Source organism: Nerophis ophidion, linkage group LG19 (assembly GCF_033978795.1).
Source record: "Nerophis ophidion isolate RoL-2023_Sa linkage group LG19, RoL_Noph_v1.0, whole genome shotgun sequence".
Lineage (NCBI taxonomy): Eukaryota > Metazoa > Chordata > Actinopteri > Syngnathiformes > Syngnathidae > Nerophis > Nerophis ophidion.
This window is the reverse complement of record NC_084629.1, coordinates 12,053,341-12,073,910: the sequence shown is the minus strand read 5'-3', so window position 1 is coordinate 12,073,910 and position 20,570 is coordinate 12,053,341. Positions and strand designations below refer to the sequence as shown.

General features: G+C 33.6%; 2 protein-coding genes and 1 long non-coding RNA gene across 4 annotated transcripts in view; 2 read left to right on the top strand and 1 right to left on the bottom strand.

Moving 5' to 3' along the window:
- Positions 1-2,464: 2,464 nt before the first annotated feature.
- Positions 2,465-19,584, bottom strand: si:ch211-214p13.9 (cell surface glycoprotein CD200 receptor 1). 2 transcript variants are annotated; one of them, XM_061879172.1, is made up of 6 exons: positions 19,387-19,584; positions 15,508-15,810; positions 5,792-6,067; positions 5,463-5,562; positions 2,949-2,988; positions 2,465-2,824 (listed from the first exon to the last, which is right to left on the bottom strand). In XM_061879172.1, the coding sequence occupies exons 1-6, from the start codon at positions 19,454-19,456 to the stop codon at positions 2,753-2,755; spliced, it is 861 nt and encodes a 286-aa protein (XP_061735156.1). In that variant the 5' UTR covers positions 19,457-19,584; the 3' UTR covers positions 2,465-2,752. The 2 variants fall into 2 exon arrangements, with proteins under 2 accessions (XP_061735156.1, XP_061735155.1); XM_061879171.1 differs by having other exon boundaries at positions 2,949-2,991; positions 19,387-19,582.
- On the top strand, positions 3,603-10,469 carry LOC133537975 (uncharacterized). The gene is made up of 3 exons (XR_009802906.1): positions 3,603-3,701; positions 5,895-6,092; positions 9,564-10,469. It is a non-coding gene; the product is annotated as an uncharacterized LOC133537975 (long non-coding RNA).
- The window catches only part of cfap91 (cilia and flagella associated protein 91), a 34,570-nt gene continuing 26,390 nt past the window's right edge, over positions 12,391-20,570 (top strand). Inside the window, exon 1 of the mRNA XM_061879169.1 lies at positions 12,391-12,553. The gene's annotated coding sequence lies outside the window, so the exon portion shown is untranslated. The remainder of the gene's footprint in view (positions 12,554-20,570) is intronic.

Here is a 20,570-nt window from a genome sequence, read left to right as displayed (position 1 = left end):
GAAACCCAATATCTAAGTTACATTCAAACCAGTGTGGGTGGCACTGGGAGCAGGTGAGTAAAGTGTCTTGCCCAAGGACACAACGGCAGTGACTAGGATGGTGGAAGCGGGAATCGAACCTGCAACCCTCAAGTTGCTGGCACGGGCACTCTACCAACCGAGCTAGGAGACTTTAATAAACAAAGCATAGTTTTCAAGCTCTAGCTTCTCCTTGGCACTATGGTTTATGTAGTGACTATATTGCCATGCAGTTACACTTTCCGTCCATCACTTTATGTGGTTCATGTTGCAACGCAGTGAGTACGCCTTTGATACGTGCCGGAAAATCTGATTCCAAATCAAATTTAGGGTTAAGGTTGGGTTCAGGTTTCGGGTTGCTGTTGGCTTTGCATGCTTTCAGCTGTGACTCAGCCCTGAGACCATTTCCACTTCCTTCCATATTTAACACACACTACATCATCCTGACATATGCAGTGTTATTTTATCTATGAAACGTTTAGCCTTCAGTTACTGATGTTAATGTGATCCTGATGTGTTTTCATTTACTTTCTTTGTCTCCACTATTCTTTTGAAATGGGGAAAAAACAAAGATTAAAACAATCCCAGGGCTTATAATTGGTTCATGTTGTGTATCCCTGCAGCTAATGAGATCTGACAGAAATATTTAGTTTAATTCTGTGTGCAAATGTGTTTTCTGGCAACAGCACCTTCTGGTGTAAAGCATAGTATGCGACTTCATTGGTAATATTTGGCCAAGACCAGCAATAGGCATGTGTCTAAGTATGTACTGTATGTGTATGCTGATTCATACATACATACACACAAATATATATGAACGCATGTATGTTTATATACACGCACACATACATATCAAACACTTGTAAAGAACATAATGTCATGGCTGTTTTGAGTTTCCAATCATTTCTACAACTCTTATTTTTTTGTGATGGAGAGATTGGAGCACATACTTGTCGGTCACAAAAAACATTCATAAAGTTTGGTTCTTTTATGAATTTATTATGGGTCTACTGAAAATGTGAGCAAATCTGCTGGGTCAAAAGTATACATACAGTTATGTTAATATTTGGTTACATGTCCCTTGGCAAGATTCACCACAATAAAGTACTTTTGGTAGCCATCCACAAGCTTCTGGTTGAATTTTTGACCACTCCTCTTGACCAAATTTGGTGCAGTTCAGCTAAATGTGTTGGTTTTCTGACATGAACTTGTTTCTTCAGCATTGTCCACACGTTTAAGTGAGACTTTGGGAAGGCCATCGTAAAACCTCAATTCTTGCCTGATTTAGCCATTCCTTCACCACTTTTGACGTGGATTTGGAGTCATTGTCCTATTGGAATACCCAACTGCGCCCAAAACCCAACATCCGGGCTGATGATTTTAGGTTGTCCTGAAGAATTTGGACGTAATCCTCCTTTTTCATTGTCCTGTTTACTCTCTGTAAAGCACCGGTTCCATTGGCAGCAAAACAGGCACAGAGCATAACACTACCACCACCATGTTTGACGGTAAGCATGCTGTTCCTGGGATTAAAGGCCTCACATTTTCTCCTCAAAACATATTGCTGGGTATTGTGGCCAAACAGCTCAATTTTTGTTTCATCTGACATCACATGGAGTTCTGTGGTCAGATGAAACAGATGCAAGTATGTGCTTCAATCACTCTATCACAAAAAATAAGAGTTGTAGAGATTATTGGAAACTGAAGACAGCCATGACATTATGTTCTTTACAAGTGTATGTAAACTTTTGACCATAACTGTATATACACATGTATATATATATATATATGTATATATATAAAGTATGTGCATATATTATGTATATACACATACATATATGTACATAGTACATATATACATATGTATGTATATATAGTACATACATACATATTGATTAATGCTCTGTTTCTAACTTTAATGCACCACAGTTATGTGCTATGAGATGCAAAAGTGAAACTTAAACGTAACTGTCTAATGTTGCCAAAAATAGATGCGTCATGTTTTTACCTTTTCACCTCATTTTGCGAGGAGGTGAACATGTTACATGTTCCCAATCTGAATCAAACCTTCTTATTATTGACAGCACGATGGATTTCATCTTAACTTTTTTGACGGGCCGGTCCTAAACACAATGCATCCACACGCAGATTGCAAACTGTCTATTAGCATTTTTTAGCATTTCCATTGTGTAAGCTTAGGTTACAAATAGTGAAAAAAGGCAAAGGCCAGAGGTTAGCGGCAGTTAGCAGGCACAATGGAAAATGACAATAATCTGTTTTCACACTTGCACGCACGCTTTTGGAAAAGCCTTAATGCGCATTGTGGTTAACACAAAGTGTGTTTTCATTGAAAAATGACAATGTTTCTCGAGAAAGACACTTGTTTACAAAACAGGAAATGCACATGATATTAGAGCATGATGGTTTAAAAAAAAAAAAAAAAAAATCATGGCTTGCGATCAGATTTTAATTCTTGTTCAATCAGTTGTGTCATTACCAATAACTAAAACTAGTTTAAGAAGAGAGATTTCTACTAAATTAGTATCTTGTTTCTCTTTACACTTTCAAGGTTTTAGTGTTCTCAACCTGACCAATCAGAATGGACATTGTACACTTTCTTTCAGTTCATATATATTAATGTATAAGAACTATATATGGTATGTACTGTATCGTGTGTCTATGTATGTATATACTGTATGTATGTAGCATAAGAGGTCATTGTGTCCCACTGTGTTCAATAGTTATAGATTGAGTTGACACGTTGTACATAGCTGGCGTAAGGTTCTATTTCCTCTACATCTTCCATCTAAAAAAAAAAGAAAAAAAAGAGAGAGAGAGACAAAAAGGTGTCAGTGACTAAACCTAAAAGTGAGCAACCGCAAGTGATCATCTCAGAGATAAAACAAATAAAAAACCAACAATTCACATACCGGCTGAGTTTTCTTAGTTGAGCAGTCGCCAGACAAACCCCTTCTGGGAAAGGAAAATAATATTATGAAATTGTTGTCACAGTATCCAATTAAATAAAGAAATTAAATCAAAATAGGTAAATTAGATCAAATATATTTCAAAATAATTAAATAAAGAAGTAATAAAACTGAAATACCAAAAACCAAAAGAATAATTACATTAAATGAACTACTTTAAATTAAGAAATCAAATTGGAAAAAATTTCGATACAAAAAAATAGAGATATACACTGTAAACCGGAATGCTCAAAATAATTGATTAGAAGAAATAGTGTAAACTTAAAAAGTTGTTAAAAGTCGTACTTACTTAAAAATCTTGAGTACGAGTAACGTTTTCCTTCTTTTTAAGTTGATTAAACTTTTTATATTCAATTAATATTAACTTGTTTGCAGATTGCGTAACTGCTACTAGAAAATAATTAACTCACAGTTACTTAAAACCCAGTGAATTAAACATAATTCTGTCTTATTTTGAAAGAACAAATCATTAAATCGATTCAAGAATAAATTAAGAATGTATCAATTGCATTATAGATTTGTATTGTTATTATACTCTGTGTGTGTATATATAAATTATTACATGCATGCGCGCGCACACACGCACACGCACACACATTCAAACACAAAGGAAGTGCTTTTATTTTGTAGCATTTGCGTGTACTTCCTTTTCAGGCAGCAGGCACGAGGAGGAACATTCTGAAATTGGCTTGATTGGTAAGTTAAGCTACATTCGACATAAACTTCAAATATTTACGATCTGATATACTCAAATATATGAGTTTATGAACTCCAACAATATGTGGCAACTGAGTGCCTCCCTTTTTTTTTTAGTTATGTTTACTTATTCGGGTTTACAGTGTACAAACGAAATTAAATGAAAAATAAAAAATTAAAAAATGGATACATAACACCAACTTCAGTTATATGTATGTATTTAAAATAAAAACAAAAAACGACATTAATTCCACTTAACTAAGATTAAATTAATTAAACACATACAAGTTAAATAAATGTTAAAGGCCTACTGAAACCCACTACTATCGACCACGCAGTCTGATAGTTTATATATCAATGATGAAATCTTAACATTGCAACACATGCCAATACGGCCGGGTTAGTTTACTAAATTGCAATTTTAAATTTCCCGTGAAGTATCCTGTTGATGACGCGTGCGCATGATGTCACGGATTGTAGCAGACATTTTGATCCAGCACCAATCACAGTTAAAATTAGTCTGCTTTAATCGCATAATCACATAGTATTCTGGACATTTGTGTTGCTGAATATTTTGCAATTTGTTCAATGAATTATGGAGATGTCAAAGAAGAACGATGTAGGTGGGAAGCGGTGAATTGCGGCCGTCTTTAGCAACACAAACACAGCCGGTGTTTCCTTGATTACATTCAGCTCTTACCGTAGACATGAGCGGAGAGTTTGCGCCGTTCCTCCTGCAGCTGTGGACTCTCTTGCCTCCTCCCACCGGCCGCCACCGACCGTTGGATGGTTACTCCGTGGAGGGTAAAAAAATAAAATCTCAGCCCGGCTGCCTTCCCTCGGAGACACTGGCGGGCACCACACCCGTGGCCACACCCCTCCGACTTTCAGGTACGACTATATAATCTCACTAAAACACTAGTAACACAATAAACAGATAAGGGATTTTCCAGAATTATCCTAGTAAACGTGTCTAATAACATCTGAATCGCTCCCACTGCCCTGTCTTTTTGTAGTTCTTCACTGTCACTTTCTTCATCCACGAATCTTTCATCCTCGCTCTAATTAATGGGGAAATAATCGCTTTCTCGGTCCGAATCGCTCTCGCTGCTGGTGGCTATGATTGTAAACAATAGAAGGATGTGAGGAGCTCAACAACCCGTGACGTCACGCACACATGGTCTGCTACTTCTGGTCCATTTCTCTGTTGATGCAATTGTTGATGACTGAAGTACTGATATCGACCAAAGCTCCTCATTCCACCCCCCGGATTGTAAATAATGTAATAATTCAATGTATATACGATGATGATTAACCTGTGTGATGACTGTATTATGCTAATAGTATATATTTGTACCATGAATTGATTACCTTGGACCCCTACTTAAACAAGTTGAAAAACTTATTCGGGTGTTACCATTTAATTGTCAATTGTACGTAATATGTACTGAACTGTGCAATCTACTAATAAAAGTATCAATAAATCAAATGCTTTTTATTAGCGACCAAAAGTTGCGAACTTGATCGTCGATGTTCTCTACTAAAACCTTTCAGCAAAAATATGTCAATATTGCGAAATGATCAAGTATGACACATAGAATGGACCTACTATCCCCGTTTACATAAGAAAATCTAATTTCAGTTGGCCTTTAACTAGCACACAATTAAATAGGATAAATAATATATAGTAAAAATAGATTCCATTTAAAAAAGATAAATAAATGTGAAGGAAACCAAAAAAGAATGATAAAGAATCCTCACCTCAGTATGATTTTTTTCTTGTGTGCAAAGACTAAGACTGCGGCCAGGACTATTAAGACTGTCCCAACTATGAGGATGAGCATCACGGTATAAGGCAGACCTAGGGATTGAAAAATAGCAGTTTAAATGATGTGTCAAATACAAAGGATGTAAAGTCATACAGGAGTAATCAGCATTTCTTGAAAACATGTTTACAGCATAATACATACAATATATTTTTAATTGCTTTTGCTATAAAATAGATGCAAGAAAGAGGAGCTTTTAATGTCCCGTAGCATCTTTGTTCGGACACAAAGCAACAATGAAAAGAGTGAAAAAAGTTTGCAGACCTTTTGGGTGCTTTGGTAGCAACGTTTTCTCTGACTGCCAGAACGGATGGCTGATGATGCAGGTCACATTTTCCACATTCTCCACGCCCTCTGGAAACTCCAGGTGACTTTCCACTGAGAAGAAGCCATCGAAGCTCTGCTGCTCCTCCACGGATGAGAGGTTCCCAGCGTGGCTCCATGTTATCTTGGCGGCCGGCTTTCCTCCCTCCGCTTTACACACAGCCACCATTTTGTTGTCAGCACGCCACTCCAACCAGGAAGACATTCTAGGAGGAACTTAAGCGGTAACAAGAGGTCCATCGTAAGTCATCATTTTACAAGAAGAGAGTATTTGCAACGCTATGACAAAAAAAAGTGTATTTTCTAAGGTTCAACTTGTAATTTTATTAGAAAAAAGTCATAATCATAGATGATTTAATTGATGTCAATCTGTAATAATATGAGAAAAGAGGCAGATATTTCAAAAAATAGTCAAAACTTGAAAAAAAATGTTTTAATGTTACGAGAATACATTTGGAATTGTATTAGAATAAAGACATAACATGGCATACAATAATATTTTAATGTTTCAAGAAAAAAAAGGCAAATTTTATGAGAAGTTATGTTTCCAAAGGTTTTTTGCAATGTAACAAAAGAAAATTGCAAAATTTAACTGAACTAAAAACGACACCTTGGAAGAAAGTAGTCATTTTTACCACAATAAATGTCTATTATGAGGGGGGAAAAAGGAAGAATTTTGAAAATTCTGAAAGTATTGTATAGGAGAGGAGAAACAATAATATATGAAAATACAATTCAAAACAACTAACATTTTGATAGAAAAAAGACATGATATGAGGTGATAGGAATACTTTATTGCAAAATTTAACTGAACTAAAAGCGACTCGTTAGAAGAAAATGGTTGTCATTTTTACCACAATAAATGTCTATTTTGAGGGGGAAAAAAGGAAGAATTTTGAAAATTCTGAAAGTATTGTATATGAGAGGAGGAATAATCTTATAATATGAAAATACAATTTATGACAACTAACATTTTGTGAGTAAAAAGACATAATATGATGTGATAAAAATATTTATTGCAAAATGTAACTGAACTAAAAAAGACACGTTAGAAGAAAATAGTAGTCATTTTCACCACAATACATGTCTATTATGAGGGGGGGAGGAAGAATTTAAAAAATTCTGAAAGTATTGTTTATGAGAGGAGGAATAATAATATAATATGAAAATACAATTTATGACAACAAACATTTTGAGATAAAAAAGACATAATATGATGTGATAGAGATATTTTGTAGCAAAATGTAACTGAACTAAAAACGACACGTTAGAAGAACATAGTAGTCATTTTTACCACAATACAAGTCTATTATAAGGGGGGGGGGGGGGGGGGGGATTTTGAAGATTCTGAAATTATTCTATAGGAGAGGAGGAATAATAATATTATATGAAAATACAATTTATGACAACTAACATTTTGAGAGAAAAAATACATAATCTGATGTGATAGGAATATTGTATTGCAAAATTTAACTTAACTAAGAACGACACGTTATAAGAAAATAATTGTCATTTTTACCTCAATGAATGTCTTTTATGAGGGGGGAAAGGAAGAATTTTGAAAACTCTGAAAGTATTGTATACGAGAGGAGGAATAATAATATAACATGAAAATACAATTTATGACAACAAATATTTTGAGCGAAAAAATACACAATATGATGTGATAGGAATATTTTATTGTTAAATTTAACTGAACTAAAATCGACACGTTAGAAGAAAATAGTAGTCATTTTTACCACAATAAATGTCTATTATGACGGGGGGGAAAAGGAATAATTTTGAAAATTCGGAAAGTATTGTATATAAGAGCAGGAATAATAATATGAAAATACAATTTATGACAACAAACATTTTGAGAGAAAAAAGACATAATATGATGTGATAGAAATATCTTTTTTGCAAAATTTAACTGAACTAAAAACGACACGTTAGAAGAAAATAGTAGTCATTTTTACCACAATAAATGTCTATTATGAGGGGAGTGGGGGGAGAATTTAGAAAATTCTGAAAGTATTGTAAATAAGAGGAGGAATAATAATATAATATGAATATACAATTTATGACAACAAACATTTTGAGAGAAAAAAGACATAATATGATGTGATAGAGATGTTTTATTGCAAAATTTAACTGAACTAAAAACGACACCTTAGAAAAAATAGTAGTAATTTTTATCACAATAAATGTCTATTATGAGGGGGAAAAAAGGAAGAATTTTGAAATTCTGAAAGTATTGTATGTGAGAGGAGGAATAATAACATTATATGAATATACAATTAATGACAACAAACATTTTGAGAGAAAAATGACAAAATATGATGTGATAGGAATATTTTATTGCAAAATTGAACTGAACTAAAAACGACACGTTAGAAGAAAATAGTAGTCATTTTTACCACAATAAATGTCTATTATGAAGACAAAAAAGGAATAATTTAGAAAATTCTGAAAGTATTGTATATGACAGCAGGGGAATAATAATATGAAAATACAATTTATGACGACAACCATTTTGTAAGAAAAAAGACATAATATGATGTGATAGAAATATTTTATTGCAAGGAAAAAAGGGCTAATTTTGCCTGGAAAAAAAGGGAAGATTTAACGAGAACTTGCAATATTCCAACGGGAAAAAAATTTTATATTTAGAATTGTACCAAATTAATCTTGTAATTTTACCATAAAAAAAACTCAAATTAAAAATTGTTACAATTATGACAAAACATTTCTATTTTCAGGAAGAAATTGGGTATTTTGTGACAATAAATGCGTATTTGAGGGAGAATAAAGTTAAAACTTGCGAAAACAAACTACTAATAGAAGAACGAACTAGTAAGTACTGTTATGACATTTAAGTATTGAGAGAGCAAATACACGATGTAAATAAAAAAGAGAGTAACGTTACAACAACAACAAAAGACACATTTTACGAAAATAATTGATAATTTTAAGTAAAATCTGAATAAGCCAAGTAATAAACTTGCAATGTTGCTAGAACAAAGTGTGAATTTGGCAAAAACAACAAAACTTGTAATTTTACTAATGCTGTCAAATTATTGTTATCTTCAATTAAGCACATTTTGATTTACCACAGGTTTTATAACATACTTGCATAATTTGAATTGAAATAACCTAATATTTGTAGACAAATGCAAATGTAAGAATGTCATCAGGGAACATTTTAAAGTTTTTCTTGAATGAATCTTGTTCATTTGCACAAACCTTGGTAACAGCTTTATCTAAAGTATTTTTTAGGCTGTATTTTGGAGTGAAATTTGCTGGAAAACACACCAGGCGGAGCCTCTAGTACTGACGCATGTATTGATCAGTGACCTTATAGCGGTTAAGGTAAAAGACCATGTAAGGTCAAAATAAATGGCATGATTAATCGAAGTGTGTTCATAATTAATGCGATATTTTTTGGTGATTAATCACATGTTATCTGCTTATTTCCTATAGTCCTAAATATTACAAAAAAAAAAAACATTAAAACTGTACTTTTGTAAAACTACCCAGAACATCTCGTAAGAATTAAGTTGTAATATGTAATATTTCCAGAAAGAAAATATATGTATGCAAACAGGCATAGAAAGAAATTTGCAAAAGTTTAAAAGGGGTCATGGTATGATTTTTTTTTTCTACATTTCAAACACTTACTTGTGGTCTACATAACATGTAACATTGTTTCTTTATTCAAAATGCTGCATAGATTATGTTTTACAGACGGTGTTCAGGATGTGCCGTGCTTCCACTTCGACTGTGTTCTCCCCGCCATCTTTGTTGTAGTTTTTAGCGCTTCCATAACGAGTCTGCTGACTGTTTAAGGTCAAGCAATATGCGACTTTGTGTTAGAAATGGCAACAGCAGAGGATACATGTGCATGTACGAGCCACTCTGCCCCTCGACAAGATAATCGAGAAAAAGAAGGAAATCATTGACGACGACGACAGACTCCATCTAAGGAGATATCCGCCAATGGGAAAAACGTCACAAGAGGAGCAAATCTGGAGGAAGTCTGAAAGAAGGCAAGATTATTTTATAAATATCTCTGAACGCCTCCATGGTTTGATGGAGATTCCAAATACACAACAGTCGGTTCCAAAATCTGAGAAAATTTGGTTTAGCATATTCGGTCCCCTTTTAGTCATAATATGACGTGAAAAAAAAGTTGTAATTTTACATGACATAAAAGAAACATTTTTACATTTTTTGAGGGTACATTTCTATTGCAGCCTATAAGGAAAAAGGGGAATGTTCGATGAATAAATTTGAAATTTTACAAGAAAATTCCATAATGTTACAAGAAAAAGTTTAACATTAAATTAGTAGAAGAATAAATCGGAATTTTTGTCATATTACCGTGTGAAAAAACATCTAAAGTTAGGATAATTTAGGAAAAAAAGTGTGACTATTTAATAAAGTAAAAGAAGTGAGAAAAGTTGGTTTTGCATTTCGTCGTAATATTAAGCAAAAAACCCCGTTACAGATTACACTTGTGATTTTACATGAAATAAAACATTTTTAAGTATTTTGAGGGTACATTTCTATAGTGGCCTATAAGAAAAAGGGGGAACTTAAATGAATACATTTTTAATTTTGCACAAAAATCCCATAATGTTACAATAATAATTTTTTTTTAATTAGTAGAAGAATCTTGTGGGGTTTATTTACGTGCTTCCACGTCGACTGTGTTCTCCCCGCCACAAGTGGAGCAAATTCCAAACGACTTGTTTGGAGGAAGTCTGAAAGAAGGCAAGATTATTTTATGAATATCTCTGAAAGCCTCCATGGTTTGATTTAACATTTTTGGGCCCTCTGGAGATTCCAAATACACAACAATCGGTACCAAAATGTGAGAAAAGTTGGTTTTGCATAAAACGTCCCCTTTTAGTCGTAATATCACGCAAAAAAAAAACGTTGCAGATTACAGTTGTGATTTTACATGAAATAAAAGAAACATTTTTAAATATTTTGAGGGCACATTTCTATAGTAGCCTATAGGAAAAAGGGGGAAGTTGAATGAATACATTTTTAATTTTGCACGAAAATCCCAAAATGTTAAAAAAAAAATTTTTTTACAATAAATTAGCAGAAGACTTAAATCTGAATTTTTTCATATTATTCTATGAATAAAAATATAAAGTCAGGTGAATTTAGGAAAAAAAGAGTGACTATTTAATAAAGTAACAGTGGTTCTTTGTTTAAGATTATGTTTTACAGAGGAATTTCAGCATGCGCCGTCTTGTGGGGCTTATTTACGTGCTTCCACTTTGACTGTGTTCTCCCCGCCAACTTTGTTGTAGTTTTTAGCGCTTCCATAACAAGTCTATTGACTAAGATCAAGCAATATGCTACTTTGTGTTAGAAATGGCAACAGCAAAGGATACATGTTTATTTACGAGCCAGTCTCCCCCTTAACAAGATAATCGAGAAAAAAAAGGAAATTATTGACTACGACAACAGACTCACTCAAGATTATTTTTACAGACGAATTTCAGGATATGCCGTCTTGTCGGGTTTATTTACGTGCTTCCACTTTCACTGTGTTCTCCCCGCCACAAGTGGAGCAAATTCCAAACGACTTGTTTGGAGGAAGTCTGAAAGAAGGCAAGATTATTTTATAAATATCTCTGAACGCCTCCGTAGTTTGATTTAACATTTCCGGGCCCTCTGCAGATTCTAAATACAAAACAGTCGGTCCCAAAATGTGAGAAAATTTGGTTTTACATAAAAGGTCCCCTTTTAGTCGTAATATTACGCGAAAAAAACGTTGCAGATTACAGTTTTGATTTTACATGAAATAAAAGGAAACATTTTAAATATTTTGAGGGCACATTTCTATAGTAGCCTATAAGAAAAAGGGGGAAGTTAAATGAATACATTTTTAATTTTGCAAGAAAATCCCATAATGTTACAATATATATATTTTTTTAATTAGTAGAATAATTAAATCTGAAATTTTGTCATATTGTATGAATAAAAATATAAAGTTAAGAGAATTTAGGAAAAAAAGTGTGACTATCTAATAAAGTAACAGTGGTTCTTTATTCAAGATTATGTTTTACGAACAAATTTCAGGATGCGCCGTCTTGTGGGGTTTATTTACGTGCTTCCACTTTGACTGTGTTCTCCCCGCCATCTTTGTTGTAATTTTTAGCGCTTCCATAACAAGACTACTGACTGATTAAGTTAAAGCAATATGCTACTCTGTGTTAGAAATGGCAATGAGAAAAAGGAGGAAATTATTGACTAAGACGACAAACTTCAATAGCAGATTCACGCAAATCTCCTCAGGTACCATACAAAGAGATGTCCGCCAATGGGAAAAAACGTCACAAGTGGAGCAAATTCCTAACTGCTTGTGGAGTTAAAAACTCAGAAATGTCAGTCAAGACACAATCCATGCCCTACATGGTGGAAAACATCCATCCATCCATCCATTTCCTACCGCTTATTCCCTTTTGGGGTCGCGGGGGGCGCTGGCGCCTATCTCAGCTACAATTGGGCGGAAGGCATGTTCAAAACCATTGGTAAACTACAATTCCCATAATGCCTTGGGAAAATGGCCGCCAAATTACTGATTGAAGGCACCTGAATAGGAATGGAGGTTCAGTCAGTCTCATTCACCAAACGAGCTGCATGCAAGGAAGAACAGCAAGCAGCCACAACCGCAAGATATTTTCTCCAAACACACCAATGGTCGGTGAATATGCTTGTTCGATTGATGACCATCGAAATGCTTACTTTGATATGCTTAGTTTGTACCTGCAAGCTTCTTGATTTGCATACTCAGCTATATTAATGTGTTTGTTTGAGCTGCTCGGTTCAAGTTGAGCCACCGCGTTACTGCATTTCACTTTGAGCATTGATTGCATACTGGGTTTGACCAGTTAAAAGCAAGTAAATGGGTTAAGCTTCGGTTAAAATGGTAAATAGTTAAAGGTAAAAGTTAAAAAATTAATGCTAAGTTAAAGGATTAATTATTTTTTAACGCTTGCTAAAAGATAAGCTTGAATTTAGAATGTTTAAAAGACTGAGTAAAGAGACGATCTACAAGCTCGTAGCCATTCTTGTAGTTTCTTTATTCCCTTTTAGTTACTCTAATTGATGAATGGATTGACAAGCATTGAATCATTTTGACAAGCATTGTGTTCGTCATTATTTAAAGGTCTACTGAAATGAGATTTTATTATTTAAACGGGGATCGCAGGTCCATCCTATGTGTCATACTTGATCATTTCACGATATTGCCATATTTTGGCTGAAAGGATTTAGTAGAGAACATCGAGGATAAAGTTCTCAACTTTTGGTCGCTAATAAAGCCTTGCCTTTACCGGAAGTCGCAGACGATGACATCACAAGGGTGAGGGCTCCTCACATCCTCACATTGTTTTTAATGGGAGCCTCCAGCAGCAAGAGCTATTCGGACCGAGAAAACAACAATTTCCCCATTAATTTGAGCGAGGATGAAAGATTTGTGGATGATGATATTGATAGCGAAGGACTAGAAATAAAATAAAGTTAAAAAATAAAAAAGGCGATTGCATTGGGATGGATTCAGATGTTTTTAGACACATTTACTACGATAATTCTGGGAAATCCCTTATCTTTCTATTGTGTTGCTAGTGTTTTAGTGAGATTAAATAGTACCTGATAGTCGGAGGGGGGTGTATTGAGGCCAGTGTCTGAGGGAAGTCACGGCAGATACAAGGACGGCGCAAACTCCACAGATCTCCGGTGAGAGGCGACTTTTTAACACAATTTTCTCACCGAAACCTGCCGGTTGACAAGTGGTCGGGAACCATGTGCGCTTGACCGATCTGCTCCATAGTAAAGCTTCACCTCCGGGAATTTTAAACAAGGAATCACCGTGTGTTAGTGTGGCTAAAGGCTAAAGCGTCCAAACTCCCATCTTTTTACTTTGACGTCTCCATTATTAATTGAACAAATTGCAAAAGATTCAGCAACACAGATGTCCAGAATACTGTTTAATTGCGCGATGAAAAGAGACGACTTTTAGCCGCAAATACTGCTGCGCTAATATTTCCTGACAGTCCGTGACGTCACGCACACGCGTCATCATTCCGCGTTGTTTTCAACCAGAAACTCCGCGGGAAATTTAAAATTGCAATTTAGTAAACTAAAATGGCCGTATTTGCATGTGTTGCAATGTTAATATTTCATCATTGATATATAAACTATCAGACTGCGTGGTCGGTAGTAGTGGGTTTCAGTAGGCCTTTAAAAGTTTAGAAACATTAAGTTTAAACACCAAATAATGTACAGCAATTCTCAACAAAAGAGGAGAAATATGACCTTTAGAGGAAAATCTAATTTAAAACAGTTGTATGCACGTACAACACTTGGAACCTTTTTATCATATCAGTATGTGGAATTAAATTATGGAATGGATTAAGTAAAGAAGTTAAACATTGTACTGATATGACCCAGTTTAAGAGCTTGTTTAAATTAACAGTGCTTACAAAGTACAAAGAACTATACTTTCAACCTTATTAAAATATTGTTCATATCAGTATGTTTATAATGACTGACTTAACTAATTACATATCATAAAACTGTTGTATTGCTCATCCACGGATGTCATTTTACTATAAAAAGGTCAGTAAATGAATGTATATATTTGTAAACGCTTTGAAGTGGGAAAGGTGTAGGATTAAATAAGCTTTGCTTATTCCTACTCCTTTACGGACATGATGTAAACAGAAATGATATGAAATTGTGTGATGTATTATGCTGTAAGTGTGTTCATGTTTGAAATAAACTAAAAGAAAGAAAGAAACATCTCGTTGGAAAGTTAAAACAGTATTCAGAGGTTTAAAAGCGTTTGTAAAACATGTTTTTTGAAAATACCTGTGTAATTACATTAACATCTGTTTCTGTGGTTTGAAGGTTTACAACCTGATGATTAATTGAAGATCAACTAAAATGCTCCCAGTGCCTCCCACACTGGTTTACATGTAACTTATATATTGGGTTTCACTATGTAAAGCGCTTTGAGTCACCAGAGAAAAGCGCTATATAAACAATTCACTTCACAAGAAAATGAAACCAACAATGCTTCAAATTGGAAAATTACGAAAGTTGATCAACTGGAAATCGTGAGTTGTTCGTGGGTCCTTTTTTGGAGTAGAAGAGTGGAACTTAACACTGCTTGTTTGGAGCAAGTCTGAAAGAAGGCAAGATTATTTTTATAAATATCTCTGAATGTGTCCCTGGTTTTATTTAACATTTTCGGGCCCTTTTGTAAATTCTAAAAATACACAACAGTCGGTACCAAAATGTGAGAAAAGTTGGTTTTGCATTTCAGTCGTAATATTACGCGAAAAAAACTGTTACAGATGACAGTTGGGATTTTACATGAAATAAAAGAAAAATATCAAATTTTTTGAGGGTACATTTCTATTGTAGCCTATTAGAAAAAAGGGAAATGTTAGATGAATACATTTTTAATTTTGCAAGAAAATCCAATAATGTTTCAAGAAAAGGTTTAACTTCTAATTAGTAAGATTAAATCAGAATTTTTGTCATGTTATCGCATTATTGAAAATATAAATTTCGGAGAATTTAGGAGAAAAAGTGTGACTTTTAAAATACTTAAAACAAATGCTATGATTCTACAATAGAGATCTCACCTGTGATGGACAAGCTGATGTTACAGGTTTTGGCCCCTCCTCTGAAAGCCAGTTCACACTTGTATAGTCCCACGTCGTCACTGGAGAAGTTTGGGATGTGCAGATATTGCTGAACCTGAGCGGTGTTCCGCAGGGTCTTGCCGTCGTTGCAAGTGTTTTCAGTTTGGCCGTCGATGTTGCTGGCGATCTTGCATTGTTTGTGTAGGAGCTCCAAGTTCCAGATGACGTAGATCATCTCCCGCCATGACTTGTCACTGCAGTTCAGCTTGACTTCACTTCCCACATTGAAAGATGAGAAGATGACTGGAAGAGAAATAATACCAAAGAAAGCATAACGTCAATCAAAACTCAGCATTGTTGTCCTTGTGTTAGAGCTCTTGTACTAGATTGTGCAATTTAACAAATATTAGAGTTAATGTTATTAAGTCAAGTGGAAAGTATGACGTCGCTTTTTTGGGTGCTTGCACTTAAACTATCTTCCGGTATATTCTGCTCAAACCTCCAGGAGAGTTATTTCCACTGATTGTCACAACACTAGCTTTTTACTTTGTAATGAACTAAAGAAATACTTTCATCAACAAAATAATTAATAATTATATTGTTAAATATTTTTTTTTAATATTTAAGGTATCAATCAAGACAAAAAACCCTATTGTTTAAATAATCCGCTGGCAGTGTGAAACATTTGTTTTTAAAATAAAGCAATGCAATTGATTACAAAATGTTAATTTGAAAATTAAACACTAAAATAGGGAATAATATACTAAAATACAAATATTAATGCAACCACACCTACTGATTAAAAAAATAAATATACATTGTATTGAAATATTTTCAAATATTGGTATACTTATGATTTAATGAAATTAAGACCCCTGACAAATTATTTAAAACATGTATTTTAAATGATACATGAATTAATAAACTATAAAAAAAATAAAAATTGTTAAATCAAAAACTATGGATATTGTACAAAATAAACAAACAAAATGACTGATAAATGAAGAAATAATTAATATACTAAAATGTACAGTAAATAAAAAATAATTATATTGCTACGAGAAGGCCTCACTTTATTAAGAAAAGGAACAAATTGTACAAAAAGTGTTTTTTTTATATTAAATTAATGAATACTGAATAATTCAAAAAATGCATATGATCAACAAAGGTAAACGAAAAAAATTTAAAAATCATACATGAATGATGAATAAAATACTAAAATTAAGGAATAATATATATACTAAAGTAATACAAATCAATATTAATCCTATTAATTAAAAAATCAATACAATGTAAAAAAATATATTTTTAAATAATGTATTGATAAATACTGATGAATTAAAGAAATGAAGACCACACAAAAACTATGAAAACGAAATGAGTTGGCGACTTGTCCAGGGTGTACCCTGCCTTCCGCCCGATTGTAGCTGAAATAGGCGCCAGCGCCCCCCGCGACCCCGAAAGGGAATAAGCGGTAGAAAATGGATGGATGGATATATTTAAATTATATATAAAACTAATAATGAATAAACTATAAAAAGTCTAACTAGGAAAATGGTGCTACATAAATCATATAGAACAAACATTTTTTGCAACTTCTATTGCAAAAAAATGAGGGAATGATAATATGCTAAATTAAGACAAATACATATTCATCTTAAAGTTATGAGGATATCTCACTGACGGTGTAAAAAATATAAAAATACAACAAAATTATTTTTGAACGTTAATGTATTGATAAATAGTGATGAGTTAAAGACATCAAGACCACCCATGAACAACAAACACGAAATGATGGAAACAAATATATTTAAATTGTATATAAAATTAATAATGAATAAACAATAAGTCAAGAACTAGGAAAATTGTGCAACAAAAACAAACCACATCGACTGATAAATGACGGAATGATAATATGCTAAATTAGTACAAATACATATTCATCCTAAAGTTATGAGGATATCTCACTGACCGTGTTAAAAAAATATATAGATATAACAAAATATTTTTAAAATATTAATTAATACTGATAAATTCAAGACCCCCGCCAATAAATAAATCATCAAAAACATATTTTTGGGAATTTTACATAAACTAATAATGAATAAACTACAAATGTTGCTACTGTTAAATCAGGAATTGCTGACATTGTACAAAATAGACTGATAAATGAAGGAATAAATAATACAAATATGTATTATTGTTACGTGAATACCTCACTAATGGTGTTAAAAATGTATAAATACCACATTTTGTTTAAAAAATATTTTAAAATATTGAATTCTGATGAATTAATAAAAATTAAGACACCATGACTATACATATATAAAATCAAATATATAGTTTAATGTATACAGAAATTATTAATGAACTATAAACCATTCAGGTCACTTCAGTTTATTACAAACATGAATACAATACAATTAAAATGTAATGCATCACATTACAGTTGTTTAATTACAGCATGTTCGAAAATAATGGTATGGTCAAATCAATTTCAAACAAAAAAAAGTTCACTGAATTATGGAAATGTTTAAATTCATTAATAAGTAATAAATATTAAACTATACATGCTATTGTGATTTTTCTTTAAGACCTCCCTTACATTGAAAACAAATATATCATGAATATAATAAATATTTTATGGTGAAATGTATACCTTGCTGGCTCTTTGATATAAATATATATATATATATATATATATTAATATAATTAAATGTATATATGTATTACAACAAAAAAAAATAACCCACGCATTATTGGCTTACACTGCGCAAGCATAAATCAGTGGTTCTCAACCTTTTTTCAATTCAAGTACCCCCTAATCAGAGCAAAGCATTTTTGGTTGGGAAAAAAAGAGATAAAAAAGTAAAATACAGCACTATGTCGTCAGTTTCTGATTTATTAAATCGTACAACCGTGCAAAATATTGCTCATTTGTAGTGGTCTTTCTTGAACTATTTTGAAAAAAAGATATAACTAAAAACTCGTTGAAAAATAAAGAAGTGATTCAATTATAAATAAAGATTTCTACACATAGAAGTAATCATCAATTTAAAGTGCCCTCTTTGGGGATTGTAATGGAGATCCATCTGGATTCATGAACTTAATTCTAAACATTTCTTCACAGAAAAATAAATCTTTATCAACATTTTTGATTGATTGATTAATTGATTGAAACTTGTATTAGTGGATTGCACAGTTCAGTACATATTCCGTACAATTGACCACTAAATGGTAACACCTGAATACGTTTTTCAACTTGTTTAAGTCGGGGTCCACGTCAATCATTTCATGGTAACATGTATGGAACATTTTCACAAAAGAATCTAGCTGTCAATACTGAATATTGCATTGTTGTATTTTTTTCACAGTTTATGAACTTACATTCATATTTTGTTGAAGTATTATTCAATTTGTTGCTGTTTTTGGAATATTTTTTTAAAAATCTCACGTACCCCTTGGCATACCTTCAAGTACCCCTAGGGGTACGCGTACCCCCATTTGAGAACCACTGGTCTAAATAATGTATAAAGATCAGTCAGTGTACTATTATATTACTGTATTATATTTAGAAAAAAATATATTTTTTTCAAAATAAATCCCCACCTTGTTACAGTAGAAAATTCTTAACTTAATTACGATTTTTTTGTTGAGAAAAAAGCAAATGTTTAAATTATGCAACATGTGTGCTACATTGAAGTGAAGTACAAATGAAGTGTAATCCAGTCTTGCTTTTACTACACACATGAGCTTTGTAATGTTTTGTAGCTGTAAGCATATTAACACCTGCACAGTCTCAAGCGATACCTACAAAAGCTTTTAGCATGTCAATACCATTGCATATATCTGCAAAAGGCACAAGTCGATGATTCTAACCTGTGTCTCGAGTCCACGTTTCACACACCAAGAAGAAAATCGCAGCAAAAACCCAAATCGGCTCCTTCATCCTCAGTTTTCAGCACCACCTTCAACCATGTCTCTTTTTTTTAAAATATATTTATTAAAGCACTCATCAGCACTGAGCGCGCATAGATGTAGAAACACCCACTAATAAGCCCTCCCTCTGGCTACCATCTCCTTCCTCCCCAAACATATAAACATGTGACGATGGCAGGAAGTTGCACACCGTCACCCAAAAAGCAGTAAGTGTGATTTATGCAAGTAAACACAATATGAAATATACTAGTTGCAAACTTAGTCATCACTGCTGTGGAAAACAGACGCATGAGTAGGTGTTAAGTAGACACCCAAACGTCATCAAAGTACCCACTGGAAATTAATGTTTGTGTCAACCAACTTGATTTGTCTGAGCTGCTGTTTTGAGGTCTAATATTAGCCCATAAAGGCCGCAGTGCTTCAGCTGACTGTGAGTTGGCCGACTTCTATTGCAAAACATCACCGCTTTTTGGTCAACAAATGTTGCTTAGGTCAGCTCAGTTCCTTCTGCCCAAATAAGGTAGTTAGGTTAAGAGTCTCCATGAGACGAGGTGTGTGCGTGTTGGGAAGAGAGGTTTCATGCATAATCGTCATGCAGCGCTGACATTTTATGAATGAAGTGTGGGCCCTCATGTTTCACTTTGATAACAACGGCATCCGGGGCGGCGTAACCATCAACAATAGGGTAACCACGATATGTTTTGGGAGATAAAATACACTGCTGTGTGTCTCGGTTGTTAAGAAAAAACACGATGCTGCTGGGTAGTTTGTTTGTTAGGACATTAAAGGCCTACTGAAATGAGGTTTTCTTATTTAAACGGGGATAGCAGGTCCATTCTATGTGTCCTACTTGATCATTTCGCGATATTGCCATATTTTTTGCTGAAAGGATTTAATAAAGAACATCCACGATAAAGTTTGCAACTTTTGGTCGCTAATAAAAAAAGCCTTGCCTTTACCGGAAGTCGCAGACGATGACATCACAAGGGTGAGGGTTCCTCATGTCCTCACATTGTTTATAATGGGAGCCTCCAGCAGCAAGAGCTATTCGGACCGAGAAAACGACAATTTCCCCATTAATTTGAGCGAGGATGAAAGATTTGTGGATGATGATATTGATAGCG